Source organism: Tubulanus polymorphus, chromosome 6 (assembly GCF_964204645.1).
Source record: "Tubulanus polymorphus chromosome 6, tnTubPoly1.2, whole genome shotgun sequence".
In the NCBI taxonomy this organism is placed as follows: Eukaryota; Metazoa; Nemertea; class Palaeonemertea; order Tubulaniformes; family Tubulanidae; genus Tubulanus; species Tubulanus polymorphus.
In genome coordinates, this window is record NC_134030.1 from 21,760,494 (window position 1) to 21,786,234 (window position 25,741).

The 25,741-nt window shown below is 35.0% G+C and overlaps 1 protein-coding gene across 6 annotated transcripts in view; it reads left to right on the forward strand.

Moving 5' to 3' along the window:
• LOC141907917 (uncharacterized) overlaps positions 1 to 24,341 on the forward strand; it is a 28,601-nt gene extending 4,260 nt beyond the window's left edge. For 3 of the 6 annotated variants that reach the window (XM_074797678.1, XM_074797680.1, XM_074797677.1), the window contains exons 3-52: positions 57 to 347; positions 447 to 782; positions 1,571 to 1,906; positions 2,391 to 2,660; positions 3,388 to 3,486; positions 4,676 to 4,750; positions 4,831 to 4,872; positions 6,090 to 6,134; positions 6,274 to 6,348; positions 6,655 to 6,702; positions 6,937 to 6,966; positions 7,047 to 7,097; positions 7,183 to 7,245; positions 7,683 to 7,766; positions 8,135 to 8,182; positions 8,270 to 8,308; positions 8,492 to 8,509; positions 8,587 to 8,634; positions 8,727 to 8,780; positions 8,956 to 9,003; positions 9,225 to 9,296; positions 9,736 to 9,765; positions 10,295 to 10,333; positions 10,454 to 10,609; positions 11,222 to 11,257; positions 11,341 to 11,358; positions 11,493 to 11,543; positions 12,553 to 12,630; positions 12,813 to 12,860; positions 13,350 to 13,433; positions 13,649 to 13,693; positions 13,862 to 13,915; positions 14,483 to 14,518; positions 14,790 to 14,807; positions 15,644 to 15,691; positions 15,959 to 16,063; positions 16,145 to 16,222; positions 16,318 to 16,365; positions 16,546 to 16,599; positions 17,419 to 17,463; positions 19,663 to 19,716; positions 19,801 to 19,842; positions 19,944 to 19,985; positions 20,711 to 20,737; positions 20,812 to 20,844; positions 21,597 to 21,632; positions 21,719 to 21,772; positions 22,240 to 22,281; positions 22,352 to 22,384; positions 23,071 to 24,340. In XM_074797678.1, the coding sequence (XP_074653779.1) occupies positions 57 to 347; positions 447 to 782; positions 1,571 to 1,906; positions 2,391 to 2,660; positions 3,388 to 3,486; positions 4,676 to 4,750; positions 4,831 to 4,872; positions 6,090 to 6,134; positions 6,274 to 6,348; positions 6,655 to 6,702; positions 6,937 to 6,966; positions 7,047 to 7,097; positions 7,183 to 7,245; positions 7,683 to 7,766; positions 8,135 to 8,182; positions 8,270 to 8,308; positions 8,492 to 8,509; positions 8,587 to 8,634; positions 8,727 to 8,780; positions 8,956 to 9,003; positions 9,225 to 9,296; positions 9,736 to 9,765; positions 10,295 to 10,333; positions 10,454 to 10,609; positions 11,222 to 11,257; positions 11,341 to 11,358; positions 11,493 to 11,543; positions 12,553 to 12,630; positions 12,813 to 12,860; positions 13,350 to 13,433; positions 13,649 to 13,693; positions 13,862 to 13,915; positions 14,483 to 14,518; positions 14,790 to 14,807; positions 15,644 to 15,691; positions 15,959 to 16,063; positions 16,145 to 16,222; positions 16,318 to 16,365; positions 16,546 to 16,599; positions 17,419 to 17,463; positions 19,663 to 19,716; positions 19,801 to 19,842; positions 19,944 to 19,985; positions 20,711 to 20,737; positions 20,812 to 20,844; positions 21,597 to 21,632; positions 21,719 to 21,772; positions 22,240 to 22,281; positions 22,352 to 22,384; positions 23,071 to 23,276 (3,812 nt within the window). In that variant the 3' untranslated portion in view covers positions 23,277 to 24,340. Of the gene's footprint in view, positions 1 to 56; positions 348 to 446; positions 783 to 1,570; positions 1,907 to 2,390; positions 2,661 to 3,387; positions 3,487 to 4,675; positions 4,751 to 4,830; positions 4,873 to 6,089; positions 6,135 to 6,273; positions 6,349 to 6,654; positions 6,703 to 6,936; positions 6,967 to 7,046; positions 7,098 to 7,182; positions 7,246 to 7,682; positions 7,767 to 8,134; positions 8,183 to 8,269; positions 8,309 to 8,491; positions 8,510 to 8,586; positions 8,635 to 8,726; positions 8,781 to 8,955; positions 9,004 to 9,224; positions 9,297 to 9,735; positions 9,766 to 10,294; positions 10,334 to 10,453; positions 10,610 to 11,221; positions 11,258 to 11,340; positions 11,359 to 11,492; positions 11,544 to 12,552; positions 12,631 to 12,812; positions 12,861 to 13,349; positions 13,434 to 13,648; positions 13,694 to 13,861; positions 13,916 to 14,482; positions 14,519 to 14,789; positions 14,808 to 15,643; positions 15,692 to 15,958; positions 16,064 to 16,144; positions 16,223 to 16,317; positions 16,366 to 16,545; positions 16,600 to 17,418; positions 17,464 to 19,662; positions 19,717 to 19,800; positions 19,843 to 19,943; positions 19,986 to 20,710; positions 20,738 to 20,811; positions 20,845 to 21,596; positions 21,633 to 21,718; positions 21,773 to 22,239; positions 22,282 to 22,351; positions 22,385 to 23,070 lie in introns of all 6 variants that reach the window. The other 3 variants (XM_074797681.1, XM_074797682.1, XM_074797683.1) reach the window with 3 other exon arrangements.
• The last annotated feature ends 1,400 nt before the right edge of the window (positions 24,342 to 25,741 follow it).

Sequence of the window (25,741 nt, forward strand, 5' to 3'; positions counted from 1 at the left end):
GTGAATGTATTACCGGGTACAAGAATATTACGTATATTGTGTATTTGATATTTCAGCACCCGATGGAGTTGTACTGGACAGTGTGAATGTATTACCGGGTACAAATATGTTACTGTCGCAGGAAGGTAAAACTGTTAGTATTACCTGTAAACAGAGCAGCTCTGCAGCGACTGGTGTAGCATTCCAGCTACAAGTGAATAATGGACCAGAAGGGACCTGGATTGCATTACCTACAGCATCAGCACCAGTTTGGGTTTTTCAGCCCGATGCTCGTAAAATGTATAAATGTGTGGCCATTAATTCAGCCGGAATTAAAGAAAGTCAGTTCTACCAATCAGATGTAATCAGTGAGTATGCATCACTTATCAAATAATGCTGGGAAAATAGAAAAAAAGTTTCTTGTGCACATGTTATATTTTTTTTCGTGCATATAACTTTTATTGTAGGTATAAAGATAAATGAAAACCCATGTAAACTGCATGAATTCAAACCATCACTAGCTTGTACTTGTGAAGCCACTAGTAAGATCGGTAATCCAATCATCAAAGTAAAATGGTATGCTGATGGATTTACCGAAGGATCAACGGATATTGATCAGATCCCCGATCAAGGCGTAAATACCCCGGTGAAAGATGGAGTTATCAACAGGAATCAGATGCGGTTTAATTTAATGCTGTACGCATTATTGATTCAATGTCGGTTATGGAAGTATAATGGGATAGAGTTACCGAAACTAACACTTCAACAACAAATACTACATCAAACTCCAATGAACGTTACGTGTAAGTTGTATAATATTTTCATGAGAGATTTTTCATACGATATCAGAGTGACAATAATGCATGTTACATTTATTCTATTGGTAACTGCCCATAGTTTGAGATTTAAGAGTTACTATTTCATAACGACTGGTGATCGTGCCTATGACATGTTTTCAAATTCTTTCGTTTTGATATTTGGTTCCACGAAGGTATTACGAGTACTGAAGCGAATTGTTAATAATAACATTAAAAGGACTAGAATATGAATGTGCATGTGTTTGCTTTTGAAATCGAACCTACTAGAAAACGATTTCACCTTCTATGATTAGGGCCTAGGCTTAAGATTTTGAGCCCACATGGAAAAATTGCAGCGAAATTGGTAAAAATGTTGACATAAAAAGTTCGTTTCTGTAACAATTGTCGTCTTCGGGTATTCTTATGGCTATATCAGGGATTTTTAATTTGTAATATGGGACAAAGCTTCTTGGACCGGGACAATAGGATCACGCACAACTCACCAGAACAAAGGATTCTTTTCATGAGTGCGATAGATACGCCACCTATCGTTGATATGTATTGTTGCAAAAACAAATAAACTATATTACAATATAATTATGTCGGGAGTTACACCGTTACATTTCCGTCGATTCAAATTTCGACGCCCTTGATAAACACACATTCCTCGGAGCGCAAGTAATATTTTACCATGTTTTATGGACGGACGTTTTCTCGATTTTGCACCGATCAGTGAAATTGAAGTGGATAAACATGATATCATCCAAAAATGTATTTGCATCTTTATCTTTCAGATTTTCCCGATGAAATTGAATCACCAGATACTTTCACCGGAGAACCTGACATTAGAAATGAAGGAGAAGTTGTAGAATATACTTGTAGAACAGTGATAGGAAGACCCGATCCTACAGTGATATACCAACAGAAGAGAAGAGGTTCTGAACGATGGAAGCCAATTCCTGATCCACAACCTCGTAAAGTACCTCTCAAAATGGGTTTAAAAGGTTTTGACACGACGTACAAGTTCAAAGCTGATTTCAAACTGCACAATGGAACGTCATTTCGATGTGCTGTAAAGGAGAACCTTACGTTTCCAGAACCTCAGCAATTTAATCAAATCATTGTTCATTGTAAGTAACAGTTTCTTTTTCGAATTCGAGAAATAAATAATTTTCCCTGCAACAATACAGACCCCAGTGGTAGTACAGACCTATCCACACATATAGTATGACACAATGTAACCATGCTAAGGAGGAACATGGCAGAGTCTCGCGATGTCATCAGGTTCAAATCCCTGCTAGGGAGGAACGTGGCAGAGTCTCACGATGTCATCAGGTTCAAATCCCTGCTAGGGAGGAACGTGGCAGAGTCTCACGATGTAATCAGGTTCGAATTCCTGCGCCGCCGAGGGAAGAATGTGGCAGAGTCTCACGATGCCATCAAGTTCAAATCCCTGCTGAGGGAGGATGTGTCTACTAGGACAGGGGTTTGTACTGTGACAGAGTCTCACGATGTCATCAGGTTCGAATCCCTGCCGAGGATGATGGGTCTACTATGACAGGGCTTAAGAACTGTGCTAGGTTAGATACTAATGTTTCTTTGTTTTTCAATCAGATTTTGCTGCACCAGTTTACAAGAAATCCAGTGAAAATGAAACAAATGCAGCGTATATTGTAACAGTTAATAGTTACCCATTGACTCAACAAGTTACATGTGACCCTCCAGCTGTCGTTCAAAAACTATCAAACTCTCAGTGGAATATAACGATACCTATCGTAAACAGTACCACAACTGACTATAGAGGGCGGTGTTTGGTTGATGGTATTAATGAAAGGGTTATTGATGTCGCTGGTTATCATCACGCCGGTCCAACTGATGAACCAGGTAAGATTCCGGGTCACGACTGGATGAATTTTACATGAATTTGAAGATTCAAATGATTCAATTCCATGACATTATAAAACTCGAGGCCATCATCTCTTAACTCGAAATCATTTCTACACAATCAAACAATTTACTTATGAAAGTCGTTATTTTCTAAATTGTCACAAAACCTATTAATATATTTCAAAGTCTCAATTTACTAAGTCATTTGTCATTATTATTGGGTCTCATTTTACTAGGTGTAAGTCGTCATTCATTTAAAGCGTCACATACATACATATTACAAAAAAATAATTTTTGTATTTTACCTAAAGTGTAAATCATTTAGATTAGTCAGCACAGCGGAGGAGTCTCGTGACGTCATCAGATTTTAAATCCGTGCGCGATGACGTAATTCTCTGTGTCGTCAGAATTGAGCGTTTTCTATTATTATCTGTGAATTCATCACATTCAAATATTACACAATGATTTAGCATCTTTAACTTTCTATCTTGAGGCTGTTTGACCCAAAGGAACAATTAATTTTCTCCCATTTTAAAAACAACTTATTTACTTTATTCAGAGACTATTTGAGCTTTGAAATTAAGGAACAATTAATTTTTGTTTGACCTAGTTAATTATTCAATTAAATTGCTGTTACTTTTATCAATAGTTACAATGGAACTATTTCTAGCTTTATATAATTCAATTCAATCGCATCACCGATTAGTTTGAATTTCCGTTTCAGATGCAGGAAATGGAGGAATAGTGGCTGGTGTTGTAATCGGTATATTACTGATATTACTGATTCTAATAATACTGTTTATACTGTGGCGTCGTGGCTGCTGTAAGTTTTACATAAAACCATCAATAAATCTGAAAAACAATAATAAACAAACTGCAGAAATGAAATACTCTATTAGGGGTAGAAAACCTAATGATGAACTGGTGGAAATTGTTAGTTCTATAATATTTCATATACAGAATGCTAGAAATCCAAAAGTAGTGTACACAGCTGGAAGAATTCAGGGGTCCCAAGGTGGCCAGATACAGTTCATTCTCAATTATCTGTTCAAATTTTATTCATGCAATTGAATTCAAGAATGTTTGGAACTTAGAAGAACAGAATGTTATCATTTCTGGGATTCAGCACGGGTTGGGTCGTAGTTTCAGATGGCTGCAAACATGAAATGTTGCTACGACCAAACATTCACCGGTTCCATAAAAATCGTTTTGATAGAAACCGCCGCCATAGGTTTTCTTAGCCTCCAGGAGAAGCTACTAAGTAACATCGTTCTCTTCACAAATAACGGTGTTTGAAAAAGTATCCATTTTATAATGTTTAGCATCATTCAACTTTCAATCAATTTTCTAGACACAATACGCGCATTATTCAAACCAGAATTTAGATGCACGAGACGCATTAAAAATCTAAAGCCAGAATATGCATAATGTTTATTTATTTTCGTCTGACATCGATCACTTTCAGATCTGAATCAGTGCGGTCTAAATAAAATATCGTTTTTATATCTATTGTAAAATGCAGCATTAATTGAATTATCTAATGGCGAATGAATTACTCGTAGATGCACAGTCTTCGGTACAGGCTCGATACAAGTCTCTGCGGGGTCATCAATCAACGTTGATAGGTTAAGATTTCTTGCCTACGTAGGTTCTGCATTTTCTCGTTGGGAAGTATCGTTAAGTTGTTGGGTGACGATAGTAATAAATTATCACATATGCCTACCGGGTATCGGTAATGAAAACTTGCGCCCGGTTCCTTGTCCCAGTTACCATTTATTGCCAACTAGAAGAAATTCCGTAAATCTCTGATTCCGAAAAATGACAGTACCGGTTTAAACTCGAAAAAGTTACGCAGTATCATTGGTTCAATTGTCTCATGGCATTAGTATCCATGACTATCTTTAGTGGGTGGCTCCATGAATATCCAAATCACACTGTTTCTTTATTGGGTTGATTTGTCAGGTGAATGTGCATCGTGTAAATAAACAGTATTTCTGTTTTCTAATTTACAGTACCGTGTTTGGGTCCGAAATCTAAAGATGTGATTGAATTGTTGCGTTGGACAAGTGAAACCTGGTATGAAAAAGGTAAGATTCTCTCACATGATTTACTGCACATATTCTCAGATATCGGTTTGATAATTTTAGGTGTTGTTTTCTCTTTGTAGATCATGAGAATTGGGTGAAAACACGTGACCAACTGCAGCCGGGTATTCATAGAATTATTAACCCTTTATTTCTATTACCTGTAGAATATCTTGCATGAATAGAGTTCATAGTTTTAGAAATCATCCACTAATCATCTGAAAGATACACAACTGATTTTGCTTCATTATCTAAACTGTAATTATCAATTTAAGTTTATGGTTAACAACGTAATTTCTTGAAGATTTCTTGAGAATTGTTTGATCAATTGTGTTGATATTTCGTCTATATATGTTTTAACACACATCTGCAGTCTTTCTGGTGCATGCCTAGCGATCATTGTTCTTTAAAGAAATCAGCATTTCATGCACATTTTCGAAGTCTATGGGAAATTTCAAAGATATTTGGCTCATTTTTATTGAGGTCTGAAGTGGACAAAACAACATGCTCCGTAAAAGACATTGGCTTGATCGAAATCAAGATGACTAATTTTCGATTTTCGTTTTCAAAAATCAGTACTATTTGCACATCATATTTTGAGGTTTTCTAGAGAAATTTTAATAGATTCTTTAATCTATTTTTTTTAATGTTTGGTTTATACATGTATCTACCCTAGATGTATCAGCAGTTCTAAAAATGAATAGTTGGAATCAAGACTGGCGGCTATTGTTACTCGGCAGGGCGGTTAAAACGACCCTCTCCTTTTTTACCAGGTCTAGAGGCTTTAAAAGATGGTCGTTTCTCAATATTTGTTTATTATGGAAATCTTCTTTCTGACCAGAAACTAGTCCATATTCACTTACGTGGAAATCCTGGACTTCACTTGTAGCAAGTGAGGATCCACCAGGTGCAAGGAGGCAATTCCTTGCTATTTTTAGAGTCTGACCTTTTCGTGAGAAAGAAGAAAAAGCATGTGAAAATCCCTGATAATGTGTTTGCCTAAGCGTTGTTGTCGTCGTTAACCGGCGCTTTTTTCGGCAATCCTCCAGTTCATGGTGTTTCATCGATCGTTCATTGATGTGTTTGGTTGAATGACTGGACTGGTTCCGGGTCAGACGTATTGTCTGATCGTGCCTAGAACGCGTCACCACGCATCTAATTTTAAAACGTTTTCCGCGGGAGGACGCCCACTAATTTAACCCCTCCCTCAAATCCTGGATCCGCCACGTAAGATGCGGCAATTGAGAATTCCCATTGAAAATCAACTATACACGAGAAACGTTTTTGGATGTCGTTTTTTCATGTTTATCTGTAGCTAATATTTGTGTTGTTTGTTTAACAGTTGAAACTGGAGACTTTGAGGTCATTGAAAGGTCATTAAGTCCAGGTATATATTTAATGGTTATTGTAATTTCATTTCAATAAAACAATATAAACTCAGATAATTCAGTTATAAATCAACTACTTGTTCGTAACGTCGATGAATTCATTTAAACAATTAATTTATTGTCAATTTTTCTTTCTAGAAATTGTTAGAATAATTGTCGATATTTATGGAACTAAGAATGATTGGGAGTTAACGAGGGATAAGGATAAACAAGGTAAGAGGAGTGATGACTCAGTTGCCAAGGTAAGAGCCAAACCGGCTGATTTGTTTGTTGCAACCCGGGGCCGGGCTTATAGACTGGTGTTAACTTTAAACCCGGGGGTTAATCTAATTAATTTTCAATTGAGTTAACCCTCTGGTTAAAGATAATACCCGCCTATAAAACCGGGTCCTGCATACAATACTGTACCGGAATATAACACTTCCCCGGGCCTCCTATCTTCATCCAGCAGTAATTCAAACTGTTTGATGCTCAGTTTATTCAAATATTGAAAAAAATGCTTTCTATATTTCATTTCAGCAATAGCTATCAGAGAATTTCTGTTTGGACAGTTATCAAGTGATCAAAGTAAGTAATTGTTTACCTATAGTTTGTTTTAAGTTTATGTACGCATGGGATGTATGTAAACATGCGCATGTGAGTTATGTGAACATGCACATGTGAGTAATGTGTACATGTACATTTGATTGATACATAGTAAGTTGTGAGTTGGGTAAACATGTTCATGTAAGTTAACATGCACATGTGATTAGTTTACGTGTTTTAAGTTAACACAAGTTTGATCAATGTTTATATTTTCAGGTATGTTAGATTTGGTGAAAGAAATTCTAAGTAAGTTCACGAAATGACTTAATATTTCCTCTTCAACTCGAATCGTGGATTCAAATGTGTTTATAATTATCTGTTGACAGGAAAATACGTGAGAATAAACGATTTAAAAACGAAACTATCAAATGAGATCGGTAAGAGTTGATTGAATTCAGTTATTGATTTATGAGTTTATTGATTATTATTCTACTGTCAACTCATTTTGTAAATGTATTACAGATACATTACTGAACAAGAAGAGGTCAATAGATGGCGCTGATGCAGTTTATAATAGAGATGAAGGTACATGATTATTTACTGTTCAAATAAAATATTCAGCTTTGCTGATAGAAATGTAGTGAATTCTATTCAACATGGCCGCATGGCAGCCTTTTGGCAATAATCTATAAACCTGATAGAAGCGACCAATTGGGAATTTGTAATAATTCAGTGTGTTAATTTCGTAAATGGAATGTTACTCTAATGTCATTTTTTTGCCTAAATTCGTACCGTTTTGGCCAAATTGGATGCATCAAAATTAGTGATGGAAATTTCATCTTAAACATATCAGACTAGGAGCTTCAGAAATACTCAAGTTACAACAAAATAATCAGATTTACACAATCCAGAACAAAAAAACTAATTGAGAAATAAGATGTGATATAAATCAGGGGTAATGATACAGCATGAAACAAAATTTCAAATGAACCAATTTCAAATCTATTTTTTCCGTGTTTCAGATGAAATTCATGTTAGTTTTATGACGCAATCTAATGAAGAGAAAAGACCCCTGACAGACAAAGAGAAACAGTTCATCAGAGATGGTCAGTAAAACTATGAATTCTAACTCTGAGTTCCAGTTTGATGTCGGGTTCACCACACAGATTTACTGAGAGTCTAAAAAAGTGTTTAAAGAAAGCTGTTTACAGGACTTACTAACGACAATTGCTAACTTTTTGGAAAAAGGTCTTCCGCATTTTTCAAGTTTTATACAGATGTCTGTTAGTAATGATTATTCTTTTAGTGACCAGGGTTCAGTGATTCACCGTGTCACCAATGTTATAGATATTTATAGATTTGTAAAATGAAGCAAGCGCCAATAGAGGAACTGCTCTGTGTGAATCACATTGAGCTTTTTTTGTGAAGTTTCAAATCCCCAGTAAACGGTTGTAATGAATTTCTATATTTTCAGTTGATTTAGCAGTTGTATCTATTGTTGATTTTTTTGCTATAATTTCCGGTAGGTTCCATAAATCATTTCAGTAAAAATACTGTGGAGTTTGTTGTGGAATCATTGAATAATTGATTGTGTTTATTTTTACTGTAGATGCTGAATTATGTGAACGAGGGATATTGGACATTAAACGTAGGTTTTAATTCTCATTTTATCCTCAACTGAGTTTATAAATACATGTGCTCTATAATCTACTGTACATGTTCTCTGTACATGTACATGTGAGTTTTCTGTACATGTACCTGTGAGTTCTCTGTATTTAAAAGTATCGTAACTTGAAAGTTCTGTGGTAAATACTTTTTCGTTATATTTCAGCTACTGTTGAAATTGCTGGTAAGTTATAATATTCACTACGATGTTTAAACTGGTGCTAAGTCTGTTAATTGAAATATCGCTGTATCTATTTATAGAAATGTTTGTGAAAGAAACACTTCAAACAGAAGTTAAACAACAGAATGGTGAGTGTTCGGTTAATCTAGGAATCTATCAAGGGAGGAGGGCTTACAACTATAAACTGATTAGAAATTAAACATATTTTGTTTAATTACAGAAAATCTCGTCACACAAATAGAAAACCAGAAAATACACGATGAAACAAAGACAGGTTTGTTATCGAATAATCTAATTATCGTAATATTTATGCGTTAATCAAGATATTGTCAATGAATCTTTTAAATACAATTTAACCTCACAATAGTAAATAATTGAAGCCCTGTCAGTTATTCTGATTGATCAAAGGATATTTTGATGGAAACTGTTCATAATGGTTGGTATTACAGAAATGGACGTCGCCGACCGGGACCGTTTTGTAAAAAAAGATATTTGTGGTAAGAACGAAAATATGATCATTTGAATATCCATTTCTTATTTTTTAGAAAAAATTGTTTTGGATTTCTGAGGTACAAATAAAATTTACTTAATCCGGAACGAACAATTGGCACCGATCAAATTCATCCTCTTTATGAAACCCAGATGTATATGGATGAAATTCTAGTTTGAACTGATCTGGTCAATATTTATGTTATTCTATTCATGTGTTCATTTGTAGAATCAGTTTTATTGGCGTCAAGTTTGCAGAAATTAGAAGAGAACAAACATTCGACTGAACTATATGATAAAAGTAAGTGTAAACTTTCTTTGTCCCTAGAACTAAATTTACAGAGTATTTGATGACCATGAATTGAAGATGAAATTTATTGATGTCATCAGATCGTCATAGGCATCTGTTTTGATTCAGAGCCAAGTTTTAAGTGGTGTTAAACTAAGAATGTATCTAAGAGACAGTTTGTATCGATATGAATACTCTTCAGACCAAGTTTTTCATCAGTTGTTAGAAAGTAACGCAGTGTAATTGTTTCAATTGTCTGCTTAAAATCAATCATAGCTTGAACAAACCAGGTTTCGACTGTCATGCATATTAGATTCCAATGGGTTGGCTCCGAGAAAATCCGAATTACATCATCATTAGAGGATGGCCCCGCGTGGACGTGGCATCGATATGTTCAATTACTGGGAAATGAGTTTCTGTTTTGTTAATTCAGTTGTTCATCTGTTTTCAGATATTTATGAAATAAGCCGAGATGTTTTAGGTAAGAACTAAATATAGCGATATACCAAGCAATAAATCGAGAAATAATATCGAGGTCTAGGGTCGAAAGCTACGGAAACGGGGACATAATTAATTTTTTCATTTTTTTCTGATTGACAAATCATAAAATTAAGTAGAAATTCGATTCTTTATTAAATGTTATATTTTTTCGATCGGTCAAAAAGGAAAAAATAAATATTCCGTGAAAAAATGTCGGAATTAAATCAACGCTGGTCGAAATAACATTTAATAAAAAATCGATTTTTTATTTAATTTTATAATTTTTCAATCAGCAAAAAAATAGGAAAATTTATTATGTCCCCAGGACGTTTCTGTAGAAAGCAGACGCTCTAAAAGAAATTACCAGTTGACAAATTGTAAATGATATTTTCTAGTTGTTTTTCGTGATTTTCTGTTTGAACAAAAACTTGTTGCATTGAATTTATTTTAAATGTTTGAATAGATGAAAAAGGAAGCCTCGATGTTGCCGGATGGTGTGTTGTAATCGTGAATAAATTTCTTTTTTTCAGAAATTAAATTGAAAATCGCAGTTTTTAAATCTATCAAAGGTAAGAGATCTATGTAAGGATTGCATCAGAATCAGCAGGGTTTATTCCATCATTTTCATCAAAGCTCAATTTTTTCCAAGAACTCAATTTCTCAATGTTTTCACGGTGAATCACTTGTAGAATTGTATGCTGGACGAGCTGAGAGATTTCTGAAAGAACTCGAAGAGAAACTGAAACAAGTGGAAAATGAAGAGAGTAAAAATGAGGAGGAATTGAACAGAATAATTCACAGTTCAGTTTGTCAGGCGTTTAAATATATCACTGATATGAATGAAAGTAAATATCGATTTTGTATCTCAAATTATACACACATGTGGCAAAGTACATACACATAAAATGATTATGTTTACACATGTTACATGCACATGTGCACAAACACGTAACATGTACATGTGTATTATACTCGAAATGTTCTACGCACAATGTATTGTTACATATTTCATTTAGAGTTAGATTATAAAACATGTTTATTGATGTAACAGTGATTTTCATCGCGATTCGTGTGAGAAGGTCTGAAGTAATGGCGGATGGGATATATCACTCACTGGTTTTCCCGAGCCTTAGAGTTCACTGGTACCAGAATTCAGCCGTTCCAAAGAACTCTAAAAGACACTGGGGAAGAATTTATCAGAACTTTAAACTGATAGTAAAAGAGTTTATTTTACGAACGTCGTCTTCTCTATAAGAGCATGCATGCATAGGACATTTTACAGAATGGCGCCCGAAACCGACATAAACCCACTCAGCCCCTCCTCACATTTCATGTGAATGTACGTACATGTTACATGTGAACATGTTACATGTGAACACGTAATGAATTAATGTACTTGTAACATGCTCATGTAAATTAATGCACATGTAACATGTTGGTTCTCTGATAAATTTCAGGAAATCTTATGGATAATAAAGTTGTAGGATATGGAGGTTTGTATATAATTCACATGTTTCAATCACAAACCAGTTTTTATCATAAATAATCTGTTTGATTTTCTCTATTTATATTTCAGTGAGTCCAGAAGAGATAAGTGAGTTCTGATTGATATTTATAAATGTTATCAGTACAGTAGACTGCGCGCTTGCCTCTGATTTCATGTTGTAATTTGTCATATTTACCTGTTTATAAGTTGTTTGTGATGTTAGTGATTTTCTATATTGATAGATTCTAAACTACATGAATTAGCCGATAAAGAGTTTGAAGATAGGAAATTAGGTACTGTACACATTACAAAGTGTAAAATTCACATTTTTAGCCAACTTGGGACTTAAGTCCCAGTGGGCTATTGCGTTCACTCTTCGTCCGTCGTCCGTCCGTAGACGGAATCCAGTTATTTTGGGAAGTTTTGAAGACGCTTCTTTGCATTGTTTTGATATTGGATTTATACATGTATCTACCCTTGACACATCTTCTGCTCATAAACTGGCCCAGTTAGTCAAGATGGTCGAATGGCGACCATCTCTGCATTTCTCGCCGTTTTGAAGTTCTAAAGGCAAATTTAGGTTCTATCTCAACTATTTATAATCTGTTTGTAAATGGCCATAAAGGCTTCGTGTTTCGTCTGCAATTCACTGCAAATAGTTATATTTTACTACGTATGCCAATCTATATGTTTTAGACTGCTGTACACTCGTTTGATCCACTCAATCGTAACAGTTCCTATCTAGCTTCACTGCGTCATTATCATTTATTAACTTCGCCATATCACATCATATACTTACATTGTGCCTTAAAACACTAAGAACTGAAATAATGGAAATTTATGCACAGCCAAAATACTGAAGTGCGGCCATTTTTGCTTTCTGCTGCTTTGCGTAAAACCCGCGCGGTGGCGAATCCGCGCGCGTGGAGTGGGGCCAAAACTTCCAGAGACCAATAGAACTAGTCCACTGGACCAGTATCAATACAGCTTCTCCTAAATGCGTAACACTGTGATCTTTTTGTGCCCAACAAATTAACTTTGCCCTGAATTCCGAAACTGTAGCTTCCGATTGGTTGCCATATATCACTGATATTCGTGTTGGGTACTATGTGATGTGTTTACTTTGAAAAGTGATCTTAAACATATCAGACCGGGTTTTCCGATAAGTTGACGTTGAATCGAATAATGAAATTTTCTGATTGTTGAGCATTTCAAATCACTTCCCAACCGGGTGTGGTGTCCCTGGAACCCTAGTTTTATGTTTTAAATCTTATTGATGTTTATTATCAATGTTTATTACAGTCGGTTACTTCAATACTTTAAAGACACCTGAAGAAATATTGCCTCTAACACTGAATATACCGGCACAACTCCGCACCGGTAAGTGACTACCCTGAAACTGTATGTTTGTTATTCAGATTGTAATAATTGTAATAAATTGTGATAATTTTGTTTGGAATTCAACACTAGACTATGCCTTAAATGAGTTGAGAATCAGGCAAATCCGTTTATCATTATTTCCAAAACTTTTATTCTCTTCGAATTTCATTTAATTTTTGTAGAGTTGGATTCAGCTGAACGAGATCCAGTTATTCTGTGGTATCGAGCAGGTATTGTATAAGTCTGTTATAAATCTAACCTGTTTAATGCCACTGATCTCTTATAACGCCTACTTTTTTCCCAGTGAACAAATCCCGTAAATCTGACTTAAATTCAAAGGAAATACCATTCTTCATAACGCCATTTCATCAGTGGCATAAGGAAGGACTTTTACTGTGAAAACTAAATTTTCAGCTTCCTATGAGCACCAGCCTGAAATATTCTGCAACTGATTTTTGTCCCCGTTTAGATGATTAACTCTTCTAAGTTCTTGTTAAAAATCCTTAAACTGCGGTATTCGTTAGGAATACCAGAAAATGCTCTTCTATCATATGCCGGATGTTTAGGAACAGACCTTGAACACGATGTTCTAATCCCCTGCTTTACTGGTCTTTTAAATGTCCAGCGGAACTGAATGTCTTTAAGCAACAAAAGTTTAGAATTGAAACCGCACTCAATGAATGTAGTGTCTATATTTTTTTGTTTTATATGAATTTCAGTGGAATATTTCAAGGATGAATTCATTAGCGCAATACAATCTGATGAATCATTGAAAACTGCTACTCAAACTGCTTTAGATAACAGTAAGTTACGTCTACAGTAAACTACATTTACATCTACAGTAAACTACATTTTCATCTACAGTAAACTACATTTTCATCTACAGTAAACTACATTTACATCTACAGTAAACTACATTTACATCTACAGTAAACTACATATAATACATCTATACATCAACAATTATATATTTATTCACTAAAATTGTCGATTCTTGAAATGTTTTTCCTTTTTTTAGACTCAAGCAGAACCATTTATTTGCTGAAGAGAGAAAACTGGAAAGGTAAATTGTTTGATGAAATGTGTGTACAATGTATATTTTCTAAAATCAAAAAATAAATATTTTAAGAACCGTAAATGACTTGTTTATTTCAATCACTTCTATGAATTCATATAAACTGCTGATTTTACTGTGTAAAATAATAATTCAACGATTTTCTTCTATTTTCAGTTGTTGATAGAATTTATAATGATGTGAAATCCAGAATACAATCAATTTCTACAGGTTTGTATTTCAAACGATACGCTATCAATCCTTGTATTAAAATGTAACCGTATTCTCCCCCGGGCAAGCGCCCTTTTTGTGACCCATATCATATCATGTCAATGTATCATATATCATGTATCATATATCAGCCGGTATATACACTTGTATAACGGTTTATTCCCATTTCGCCGCTTATTTATTCCGATTTGGCCTTTTTCCCAATCCACCCCTTTCCTATTTCGTCCCTTTGTTCACATTTTCGCCTCTTTTTGTACATTTTCGAAGAAGTTTAGTTTAATTTTCGGAGGGGCTGAAAAAAATGGTAAGGGTGAAATTTGAAAGGAGCGAGATGGAAAGGGGCTAAATGGGAAAGGGGTCTACTAGGAAGGGCAGACATCTTGTATATCAACACGCACGTCGCATGCACGCACGTCGCACGCACGCACGCAAACGTCCTTAATCATATCACGTTTATGTCATTTATGCTTGTAAAATGTAATTTCGAAGTTGATTAACTTCATTTTATTTTTCATCACGGATTGATTCGTTGCTGAATTTACGTTCTATTTCTATTTGTGATTTCAGAGGAATTAAATGAACGAGGAATCGTAGTTTATATAAGTGAGTAGAATGCGTGTTTGAATTATTCGTCAATTCCACAGTGTTGAGTTACCCTAAACTCCTTAAACATCAGCAGAAATGAATACTCGTGTAAAAAATAAATCTATAAAAGTAATTTTTGAAAGATGATAAAAGCGTTTAGTCGCAATGATATTCTACAAATGAATAAGATTTAAAGAAATTCAGATTTAAATGAAAAGACAATAGTTATATAGATAAAGTAAACTGTATTAATTAACCTGTTTATATATATATGTTTTCTGTTTTTCAGTAAAAGATGAAACAGCGAGTAAGTACTGATATCAACTTACACATTAGAGTGAATGATAGCGATTCTCATATAGCTCCTAACTCCAGTAAACAGTTCAGGGTAACTTGAAATGCTGCTCGAAATGCTGTCTTAAAAAGGAAACATTTCAGAGGCTTCCCAAATTCATCAATGGATAAAATTGCCCGTGGAGGCTTCAGGGGCGGATCTATCCTAGGTTTCTGTGAGTACCGCTGAACTGTGGAAGGGTCAGCCTACCTTTATCATAACCCAATACGGTACTCCCTCAGAAAATCGTGAAGTTTTGTAGGAAATATTCATAAAAGAAATAAGAAGTTTACCATTTTCGATTATTCGAATTAACCATTTCTATTACTACTACCAGAATATCAGCCGGAAATATAACATACATGTCTGTACAAGTCAATCCCTGATCAAATTCAAATCAACTCATCGATAATAACTCGCTTGCCAGGAGTAATTTCTTCCTGTTAAAACGAGATTTTCACGAGGAACGTGAAAAATAGAAGGGTTTTTCTACAAACTGAGTACCGCTCAAAGCGGTAGTAACGGTAGGCTGGATCCACCCCTGTGCGGCTTGTTCCACAAATTTGGGGTACTACATGTACTATTACTTCTTCATGGCTCGTAGTATTTGACTCGCAGTGGCTTTCGACTTAAGTGAATAAATCTTTGAAGATGGAAAAACTTTCTTCATTGATCTTCGATATCCCGGTTTATTTATAAATCAGTACAATCAATATTCAATCTCTTGTTTATTGACTTGATTTGTAGATGTGAAAGAAGAGCATGTTTCCCTCTCCCTGCAGTAATCTATTGTGTTTATTCTGTTACAGTGAGTCACATCAAACCAATTATTGCAGACAGAATCCCGGAATTTAAAGGTGAATACATTGTGTAGACTGTTAAGTTATACTAGCAAAGAACCGGCCGTCCTGAACGGGTTTTATCGTGATTGAGTTTGAGTTGATTATTTTGCTTCTTGTGTGGAAACCACAGTTATTTCGCGTAAGGTCGACTGTATTTTGTAGGAGGATATTGTGACGCGATAGCAACATAAATAGTTTATATCAGTAATTGTTGACATCATCATAGTTTTCTAAATATGTCTCTGCTTCTTGCTACGTGCATTGTTACATGTATAATTACAGGCTCACTAGTGACTGTTTTAGAAGAGAAATGTAAAAATTCTTCCAATTGGCTGACCTTGGTTTATGATATATCTACCACATGGGTTTATGATATATCACTCGTGTGTAAGTTCACAGTGAAATCAGTTTGTGATTTATAATAGAATTCTATTGTATAAAAACTTGTCTATTGTTTATTTCGTATAGTGTCTGTACTCAGTGAATTAACCAGTAAAACTATAAAGACAAACACAGGTTATTGGAAACAAGTCAAAGAATGTTTCGGTAAATTATAAATTCTCGTTTCACTGAATATTAAGCTTTTTATTAAATAATTCAATCTAAATTTTGAATAATAATTGTTTGTTCTGTTTGAATAGGAGATGAAATTGACAGTGAAACAAATACAACTGAACTGACAGAAATAGGTGAATATAAAAAAGATTCAGATAAACAAAATCATTGAGTTCATTGAAGATGAAATTAATCAGATCTCCAGAGGCATCAGTTTTGATTCAGAGTAATGTAAAATAAAAGTGTTTGAAAGACGTCGTCACTGTTTGATTGTTCACAGATTGTATCTATGTGAAAATTTAATTTGTTTATAGTTACTGAGTGTTTGGGTGAATGCACTAAAACAATGCGTGATAAATGGAGTTCTGGTGAGTACCCCTCATCAGTACTTCTCGTGAGTACATCTCATGAGTACCAATTATGAGTACCCCTCATCAGTACTTCTGACTACCATATTCAAATAACTACCTGGCATCTTGGGTACGTCAAGTACAGGACTCAAATACAAATCGGAAATTGAGTACCCGCGAGTAACATATAGAAACCCGAAGTTTAGTGAGTTTAGTTATCTAACACTGATTAACAGTCCGGTACCTGAATAAAGACGTTTCCAGTTTCAAGGCGCCAGTGAGTTTCTAGTGAAATGGCGGTGCGCAGTGGGAGGCCCCTTTTTCGCGTAATCTCGAACTCAAGCGGTTACAAATTAGTCGTCAGGAAAGATATTCAAAGAATCTTAATGCAGGCCCAAACTGCAAATAACCCTCTTTAACCTCTGTGAAAATTGGAAATATAGCTTTAAGAGATACTTAGACATTTCAAAATTAATAAATATCGCGATTTCTTTTACGCACGGTTAAGATATGCGGTCCTTGGTTCAACATTGTCACTGTTCTCAATGTTTGCGTTCAAAACATCCAAAAATCATGTATAAATGCTGTATAACTTAAGTTCATCGAGCAAGGGACTGCAGAACTATATGATATTCAATCTAAAGTTATGTTTGAAAAATGAGCGCAAATTATCGCAACAATGGGGACCTCGAGGGACCGCCACAAAATGACGCCTAGAAACTGGAAACCCTTTATTATGACATTTAAATGATGCAATTCATTGATCAAGTTAAACTAGCAGTAAACTGGACCAGTCTGAATGACTAGTTTTCTTTAAGCTTTTATTTCATGTTTTAGTATTTTTAGACGATTTCAAGACCAACAAGATGATTGTAGATTCAGGTAAATATGGAAATTCATTCACAGGTAACAGATAAGACTCAATCTTGAATTGAAATAAACTGGTCCCTAAATCTTCAAACTGTTTAATAAAGTTTTCTAATTTAAATATCCATCTTTGAAATAAATATATAGCGAGTTTAGCCCGCCGCACACGGCAAAACATTTGTTTCGCCGAAACAGAAAACACGTTTTTGAAAAACGTTTTTTGCTCGAGAAAAACGTTTTTCAGTTCGGCGTTTTGTGTTTTGCCTCCCCCGCACACGGCTCAACAAAAAAAAATCGAAAACGTTTTTTCAAGAGGAAAAAACATTTTTTTGGTGCCGTGTGCGTTGGGCTTTATTATTCAACTTAAAATCTGTCTCTTGCACGTGCAAGTCACGGAGTAAACGTTTTAATTTCTTAGAGAATGTCATAGAGTTAACCATTAATTGTTGTTTCCAAATACAAATGTTTACGACAAACCGCAGTCTTTAAAAATCTTAGTAAATAACAGCCAGGGGCTCTTAAACCTATCCTTAACATACAGGTTGAAAGATATTTTATAGAGAATGTTGCATTAAGTTTAGTTTGTTTGCACGAAATCATTTTAACCCAAAAATTAATGATTCTACGCTTTACAATTGTAGGAAAAATGCCAGGGGTATAAAAGTACAATAGTAAATACAAGTAAAAGCTAGGAGTAATATACGACATCAAATCAGCCACGTTTTAGGAAATTTAAAGAGGGGGAACTTAGGGTACTAAAATACAACCAAATACAATAATTAGTTGGAAATAGAAAGAGATCATTGATAAAATGACTGATAATTAACGCATTCAACTTGAATCTATGTAAATAACTGAATTTTTTCCTACGATGGTATTTTTCCTACTACACAATAAGTGGCATTTTTACCGGTGGCATTTTTCCTATGTCGCAAAAGTTTTAAAAGTTTCTAAATGTGTCTAAATTCGGAATGGTTTCGAGAAGTTCAGTAAGAAGGGTGCAATCAAAGAGAAAATGTAATTCATCCCCAGAAACATTGCAAATTGGGCACATTCTTTCATTTCTAGGGAGATGGAGATGTGAAGTTGTCCCGGGAAAAAATGTATCCAGAAAAATTATGTCCCAGGGAATAAGCGCCCTCGAAAAAAAATGTCCCTTTTCTAAGAAAGGAAAAAATGTCCCAGTCTATCATTTCAAATTTGGTAATTAAGAAAAATTTTATATAAAAAACATGAGAGTTCAAACTTGTTAATTATGTAAATTGCACACTAAACATCAAAAGAAAGAATTCATAAGTGATCATACGATCTATCAAATTTTAGTATCAGTTCGTTTTGCTTATTGAGAATTGTTGTCAACTCAGTAAGGAATCAAAACGATTATATCACTCTGGGTAATCCTAATAATCAAAATGTATGATTAGTGAATATCTCAGTGTATCAGCAAATGACCTGATTTCACTTAAATTCATATTCGTAGAATTCGATAGATGATTCCATTAAGCTTAGATTGTTTGCCAGATAAAGTTTTACACCTAAAATCAATCATTCAACGCTTTACCTCAATGAACAAAGGATAACGCGCCCTAACTCTGCTAACACCGGTAAATACTTCGTCACTATCATTAGAATTTTGCAAAAATACATATTTTCTAATGAGTCCAAATTTTCATATCCGCATACCTCGCAACCATACATGGCAACAGGGGCAGCGCACATATCAAATAATTTAAACATTACGTAGATTGGAAGTTTCAGGCGCCTGCCCTTTTGAATAATCGAAAACATAGCTCTCATAGCTTTATCGTAAAGATATTTTCTTGCTTTTGCAAAACTTCCGTTCCAGTTAAATTTAACTCAGAGATACACATTATCTTCAACTTCAATCTCCAATTCCCGATTACCGAACATAAATTTCTGAATTTGCTTAATTCTGGTTTTACTTCGCACAAAGACTAATATTTTCGTTTTATTGACGTTTATCCCGAGTTCAGATTTGCTATAAACGATTAAGTTGGGTTGCCACGGTCATTAAAAAAGTCCTAAATATCATTCAAAAATAAAAAAAAAAGGAATAGGCCACAGGTTTTCTTGTCCTTCTGTCTTGTCTATAATAATTTACGCATATGTCACTAATTTGCAATTTTTCCTTCAGCCCAGTACTGCCCCCTGGTGACTGTATGAGATGTAACTATTCTGTTATTTGTATTATAGAAGAGATTGTGAATGAGGTCAAACACGAATATTTTCAAACTGCCGAATTTAAAAGTAAGTTTCCAATAAAATCACAACCTGTTTTAACAACCAGAACTCAAATATTAATATCTGTATGTATTGTATTATTATTTATAGAATCAGTTGTGACTGCAGTGAATGAAGCTATCGATAATTCAGGTATTTATTGAATATCCTTCAAAAGTTTGAATTCTGTGATTGAATTGAGTTCAGTTTGGCTGAAGGCGCTTTCTTTAAATGTATAAACTTATATCTTACAGAAAAATCACAAACCGGCAAAACACCAAACTATGAAGCTGCAGGTTTGTAAAACTCTAATTTCTGTAAATGAATTTGACCTGATGTGGTTGCTGCCCTGGACCGAATTTCATAGATTGGGGGGGGGGGGGCAAAATATTCCCCTGGACCCAGTTTTATAGACTGGTATTATCTTTAACACGGGAGTTAACTTAATTGAAAATGAATCAAGTTAGCCCCCCGGGTTAAAGTTAATACCAGTCTATAAAACCGACCCCTTGGCCCTGGAAACTTTTTGAAAATTGTCAGTCATCAACATAGTTTCTCAATGTTTCTTTGGTGGTTGTCAGCCTGTTTGAGGATTTTCCCCAAATGGATCATCCATTTATTACGTATGCAAATAATTCAGAAAAATCCTCGAGTATGCTGATAATAGTTAGATCGAGTCCACTATGTAGAAAAAGAGTGGATGAAAATGTAGGCACCTGATAAAATTCATCCGGAGCAGAATTGAATTTTAAAAATCATTAAGGTGCGCACAATACGCATTATTATTTACCCCTCCCCCTTTTGTACACAAAAGTATGCAATTTAATAAGACCCCCTTTGTACAATTTGATTTTTGAGTTTAACCCCCTCCCTACCCAAAATGCGTACCTAATAAATGGGTGACCCCTTAAAAGGTAACTTTGAACCCGCCCTATAAATGAAACTAGGCCCACGATTATGACCACAAAGATGAGGTAATTTTCAGTTGCTTTCCCTTCAGAATTTTATTCTATTATTTCAGTGAAGTGGATAGCTGTTGAAATGAAAGGTAGATTGACAGATAATAATACTCAATTTCGTGATGAATTTGTGTTGATGTTTACAAAAGAATTCTAATTTCAGGTTTCACGGTTAAACCATCTGAAACATCATATGGTATGTAATATAATTGTTAAATACAGTTGATTATAATGGTCGCTGTTATCGTTTTTGTCACTGTCACTTTCCACTCAACACGAACATAGAAATTCAGAGAAATTCAAATTCAATGAAAATACCATTTATAAATCGCCAAATTCATTATGTTGTCATATTTTTCATGTGTCCCAAAAGTGGCATAAGGGACTTTTACTATATTCATACATGTATCTTGTGTGGATGCCTCATCTGTCAGACAACTGGGCGGGAAGTTGAGTAACAATTCACTAAAAATCATGATGTGGCTGATTCGGGCCATACTAGAAAAAAAATTTTCTGTACGGCTAGAGCAACGATAAAAAATTTTCACAGTGGCCCTTTTGTTTTCCTGCGCGAGAATATAAAACTTTTAGAATTCTCGCGCGAGAAAACCAAAAAGGGCCACTGTGAAAATTTTTTTATCGTTGCTCTAGCCGTACAGAAGAATTTTTTAGTATGGCCCGATTCAGCCACCATACATAGAGGACTTGGGTATATGTTTTGTGGGTGCCTTTTATATCTATATATGTTGTATGGGTGCCTCATCTGTCAGCCAACTGGGCGGGATGTCGAGTAACAATTCATTTTTAAAATCTTGACATTTTTTCATTGGTCCCAATAGTGGCATAAAGGACTTTACTTATATCCATATATCTTGTGTGCCTCATCAGTTAGTCAACTGAGCGGGAATTTGAGTAACAATTCACTAAAAATCCTGACGTTTATTTCAGAGCGTAATGAATTTGCTAGACTTGCACGAGCAGCAGGTAATGCATAAATGATGTGTGTTAAAATTGATGCTATCGATTTTTATAATGTTTTATAATGTTATACGTAATTCAATTTGTTTCAGTAAAGAGGAAATCAAGAGAGTTGATAAATGAGATACGTGCTATAACAGATAAAGGTAATCAATATTGACTTCTATAAACATTTTACTGACTCAATAGTTCCAGATTCATGAATTCATGTTTCCACATTTATATATAACGTGTCTTATGGTCCCCAAACCGGGAAATCAGGAATTTCAGAAAAATATTCTTTAAATTTATTTCGCGCTTCAACTTTCTTCGGCAATCTTTCTAGAAAATCACTTTCATCAACCGATCACCGGTAAAATGTTGACGTCACTGTAGTGTATGATGTTATCTGCTTAACTTCCATCTGAAAATGAAAATCACCCATGAAATACTCGGGTTTATTGACTTCATAAAATTATGAGAACTATCCTTAATTATGTTTTGAGTTCGATCACAAACTTGTTTGGTCTTAACTTCTTTAGATTTGAAGTTGGTCTGATGCTACATGTGAATGATATTGATGTTTATAGTTTGGATGCATCAGTTTTTCAAGAATATTTCATTTCATTTTCAGAAAAATTAAAAAGTCTCGGTTTACTGGTAGATGATGAATCGAGTAAGTAAATTATACAGTCATCACTTTCTGTTGATGCTACGATAACGAATGCATTTAATTTCACTTTTAGAAAAATCAAACAAAAAAGGTTTCCCGGAGTCGAGTAAGTAAATTGTACAGTCATCACTTTCTGCTTTAAACCATAATCAAATTACAATCGTTTGGGATGAAATTAAGTTTCCTTTTCGTTTATGAGAAATCTGAAGTATGATTAAACCGGTTTAATCTGGATTAGCGGGACACCAGGATGAAATTCATGTAGTTTGAGAAATCCGGATTTAAAATCGTATTCCATGAGATACTAGTTGATTATTAAATGAATATTAGTAACCGAATCGAATCTGGATTAAACTGATCTCTTTCCCGCATGGCATTCATCGATCTACCGATCTATGTTTTCGGTAGATCATTAAACGTCAGTTCATTCCTTTGTCGGAGATCTCATAAATATGTATGTGGTGTAAGGAACACTTTGGACTTAATAAAGCACCAAGAAAAAATTCAAAGCTAATTCTAACTGAATCAGGGGTGGAATTAGTTGAGGTATTATTAACCATTGTCACTGTTAACAGTAAAGCCGTAATTAGTTGATTTTTGCATTGTGCATTTTATGAAACAGACTGTAGCGGGTGATATATAGTTGTATAAAAACAGTTACAAGCTGAACACATCTAAAACAGAGCAAACTCTAGGGGCTACTGATAAAGTATTGTGAATATAAGTTAAAGTTGACGGGTATCTACATTTAGGGAGTGTGCAGTTGTATTCGGTGTTTGGTTTATATTGTAGGGCTTAGTCGAAGGTATGAAACTGCTGGTAGATCAAGTATTGAACGGACATCGAGTAGTGATGGTGGGTCGCCTGGTGGTGGTTTAGGGAAATATGAAGATGAACCTAAAGGTGACTTGAGTCAAACTGCTGCTGATGATAGTCACACAAGTGATACCGTATCGAGTGGTGATCGTGACCAGGGTGATATCGGTACAGTAGTCTAGTTCCAAGCCGTCGTACCCCAAAAGGTTTGATTTGACACTAAAATCAGTTGTCGGATTGCAAGAAACAGGAGTTAATCTCTATTTGACAGTTTATCATCAAACGTTGTAGGGAACCCGTGACAACGACTGGTATTCAGACTAGTACACAGGATTATAACCGCCAGTCTCTAGTGGTGGCAGGGGCTGGGTGGAATTGGGTGTAACTCACAACTGTGGAACTGTGTTTTGTATCACGCTATTATCAAGATGTTTGTTAATCTCTTTTTGGGCTTGAATCATTTGAGATTTTATACGAAAGGAAAATGAAAAAGAGATGAACACAGTTTCTAATAAAATCATTGAAATCTTTATCTTTGTTATTTGGTTGTATGTAATTTCTGCGCTATTTGATTACTGTAGATCATTGATTAATTCATTAAGATCATCGATTAATAATTGCTGTAACAATTAATTGTAATTACATTAGTTGATTATAAAATATATTTTCTGCTTTATCTTTCATAAAAATCTGATTATATATTTCTCGTTTTTCCGCGTCGTATCGAGAAAACTTCTCTTTGTTTTGCTGAAATCTGTGAAGGTTCACATTTGATTGTTTGACTTTTATTAGTCAAAATACTGAAATGTGCTAAAATATACAGTGCAACTGAAGTAGATGAAATTCAGTGTAACTGAATGATTGCAGTATTGTACCGTAGTTGTAACTATATCGAGCAGAAATAAATTGTAAACGAATTTGCATTTCAATAAATTATCAGCGGTTGTTCTTGGGGAATATTAGGCCTACATTGTAGTCAAACTTACGCTGTATAACTGTATTTTGATACAATGTAACTGGTTTACTATTTTACTATACATAAAATATGTTTTAAGTTAAAAACTGTAAATATGCATCACTGATTGATTTACTGATTTGATAAGTTACTGCATTACTGATTGGTTTGATTGATCATTGAAAACTGTGATAAGTTTTATTCCATTTGAAAAAGTTTTAAAAAACTTCGTGCTGTATTTTTGCTAGAAATTGCTAACGATGTAACGTGCTAATTCTATTCGCTTAAATAAATGAATTTATCTATGTAAATAAAGTCATTTATTTCTTTTCTATCAACTGCAGCCGGAGTAGAAGCGACCCCGGGTCGGGTGAGGTTGACACTTGGTCATCTCAAGTCTTACCAATAGCTTCCCGTTAACCCCAACTATAGCCGAATAGGACGCGAACCTAAAATCTTCGGTGTGCCAGCCGGGCACGCTAACCACTAGGCCATAGACAAATAGTTCTTCAACGGGTTTGTAAATGCGTCTGATCAGTGTGGTGAACATTTATCTGTGGTGACTATCAGTCGGGTGTGTGGTGACTGATGACCATTCAGGTGCGGTGACTGGTGAGTCAGATGTGGAGACTCTATTCACTAACAGTGCCCGCTCTATCATTGTGTGTTACATCCTCGCTCCTTTATGAAACCATTGATGCGGTTTATAAGATCAGCTACACGCGGACTCCTGGTAAAACTTTGTGCTGTGTTTTTTGCTTTATTCGCTTAAATAAAAGAATTTATCTTTATAAATAAAGTCATTGTTTTCTTTTCTATCAACTCAACTGCAGCCGGAGTAGAACCGACCCCGGGTCGGATGAGGTTGACACTTGGTCATGTCCAATCTTACCAATAGCTTCCCGTTAACCCTAACTCTAGCCGAATTGGACGCGAACCTAAAATCTTCAGCGTGCCAGCCGAGCACACTAACCACTAGACCATACACCAGTAGTTTGTAAGTGCGTGTCTGGTCAGGTGTGGTGAACATTTATCTGTGGTGACTATCAGTCGGGTGTGTGGTGACTGGTGACCATTCAGGTGCGGTGACTGTCGAGTCAGATGTGGAGACACTATTCACTAACAGTGCCCGCTCTATCATTCTGTGTTACAGTTACAGCAGTTTCAATGCAATTGTCAGAAAGTTCTAAGGAAGTCGTTTTGTCCTGCAGCTCCTAGAAGTTGCCTCTTTTTCCATAGATGAAGTAGTTAAAATTACACCTTGTATCCATCTCTGACACTTCTGCCTTCGCGACGTCGTGAATGTATTTTACAATCTCTCGGAATTGATATCTTTTATTGTATTTCACTAAGAATTTCTAATTGATATCTAAAAGTTTGATAATTTTTGATTTTTCAGTTTCTAAAAATGTATACCTTATTTTGAGTGGAATGGATTGATTTTAGAGACCCGCAGTTTATGGAGCGTAGATGGATTATAAAAGTAATAGTTCATTGACTCCAATAGGTGTAAAATGCGATACATTGTTAAACCATTCTTGTCGTACGTGGCGTTGACCTCTTTTACCCGACTGGTATTTCTTCACACCTAAAGGTGCTCGCACATGTCACCCGTTATATCAAACGAGCACCGATACCTCTTGTGAAAAAATCATGAAATTCAACGAAAAGCTTAAGATGTAACTGATTAAA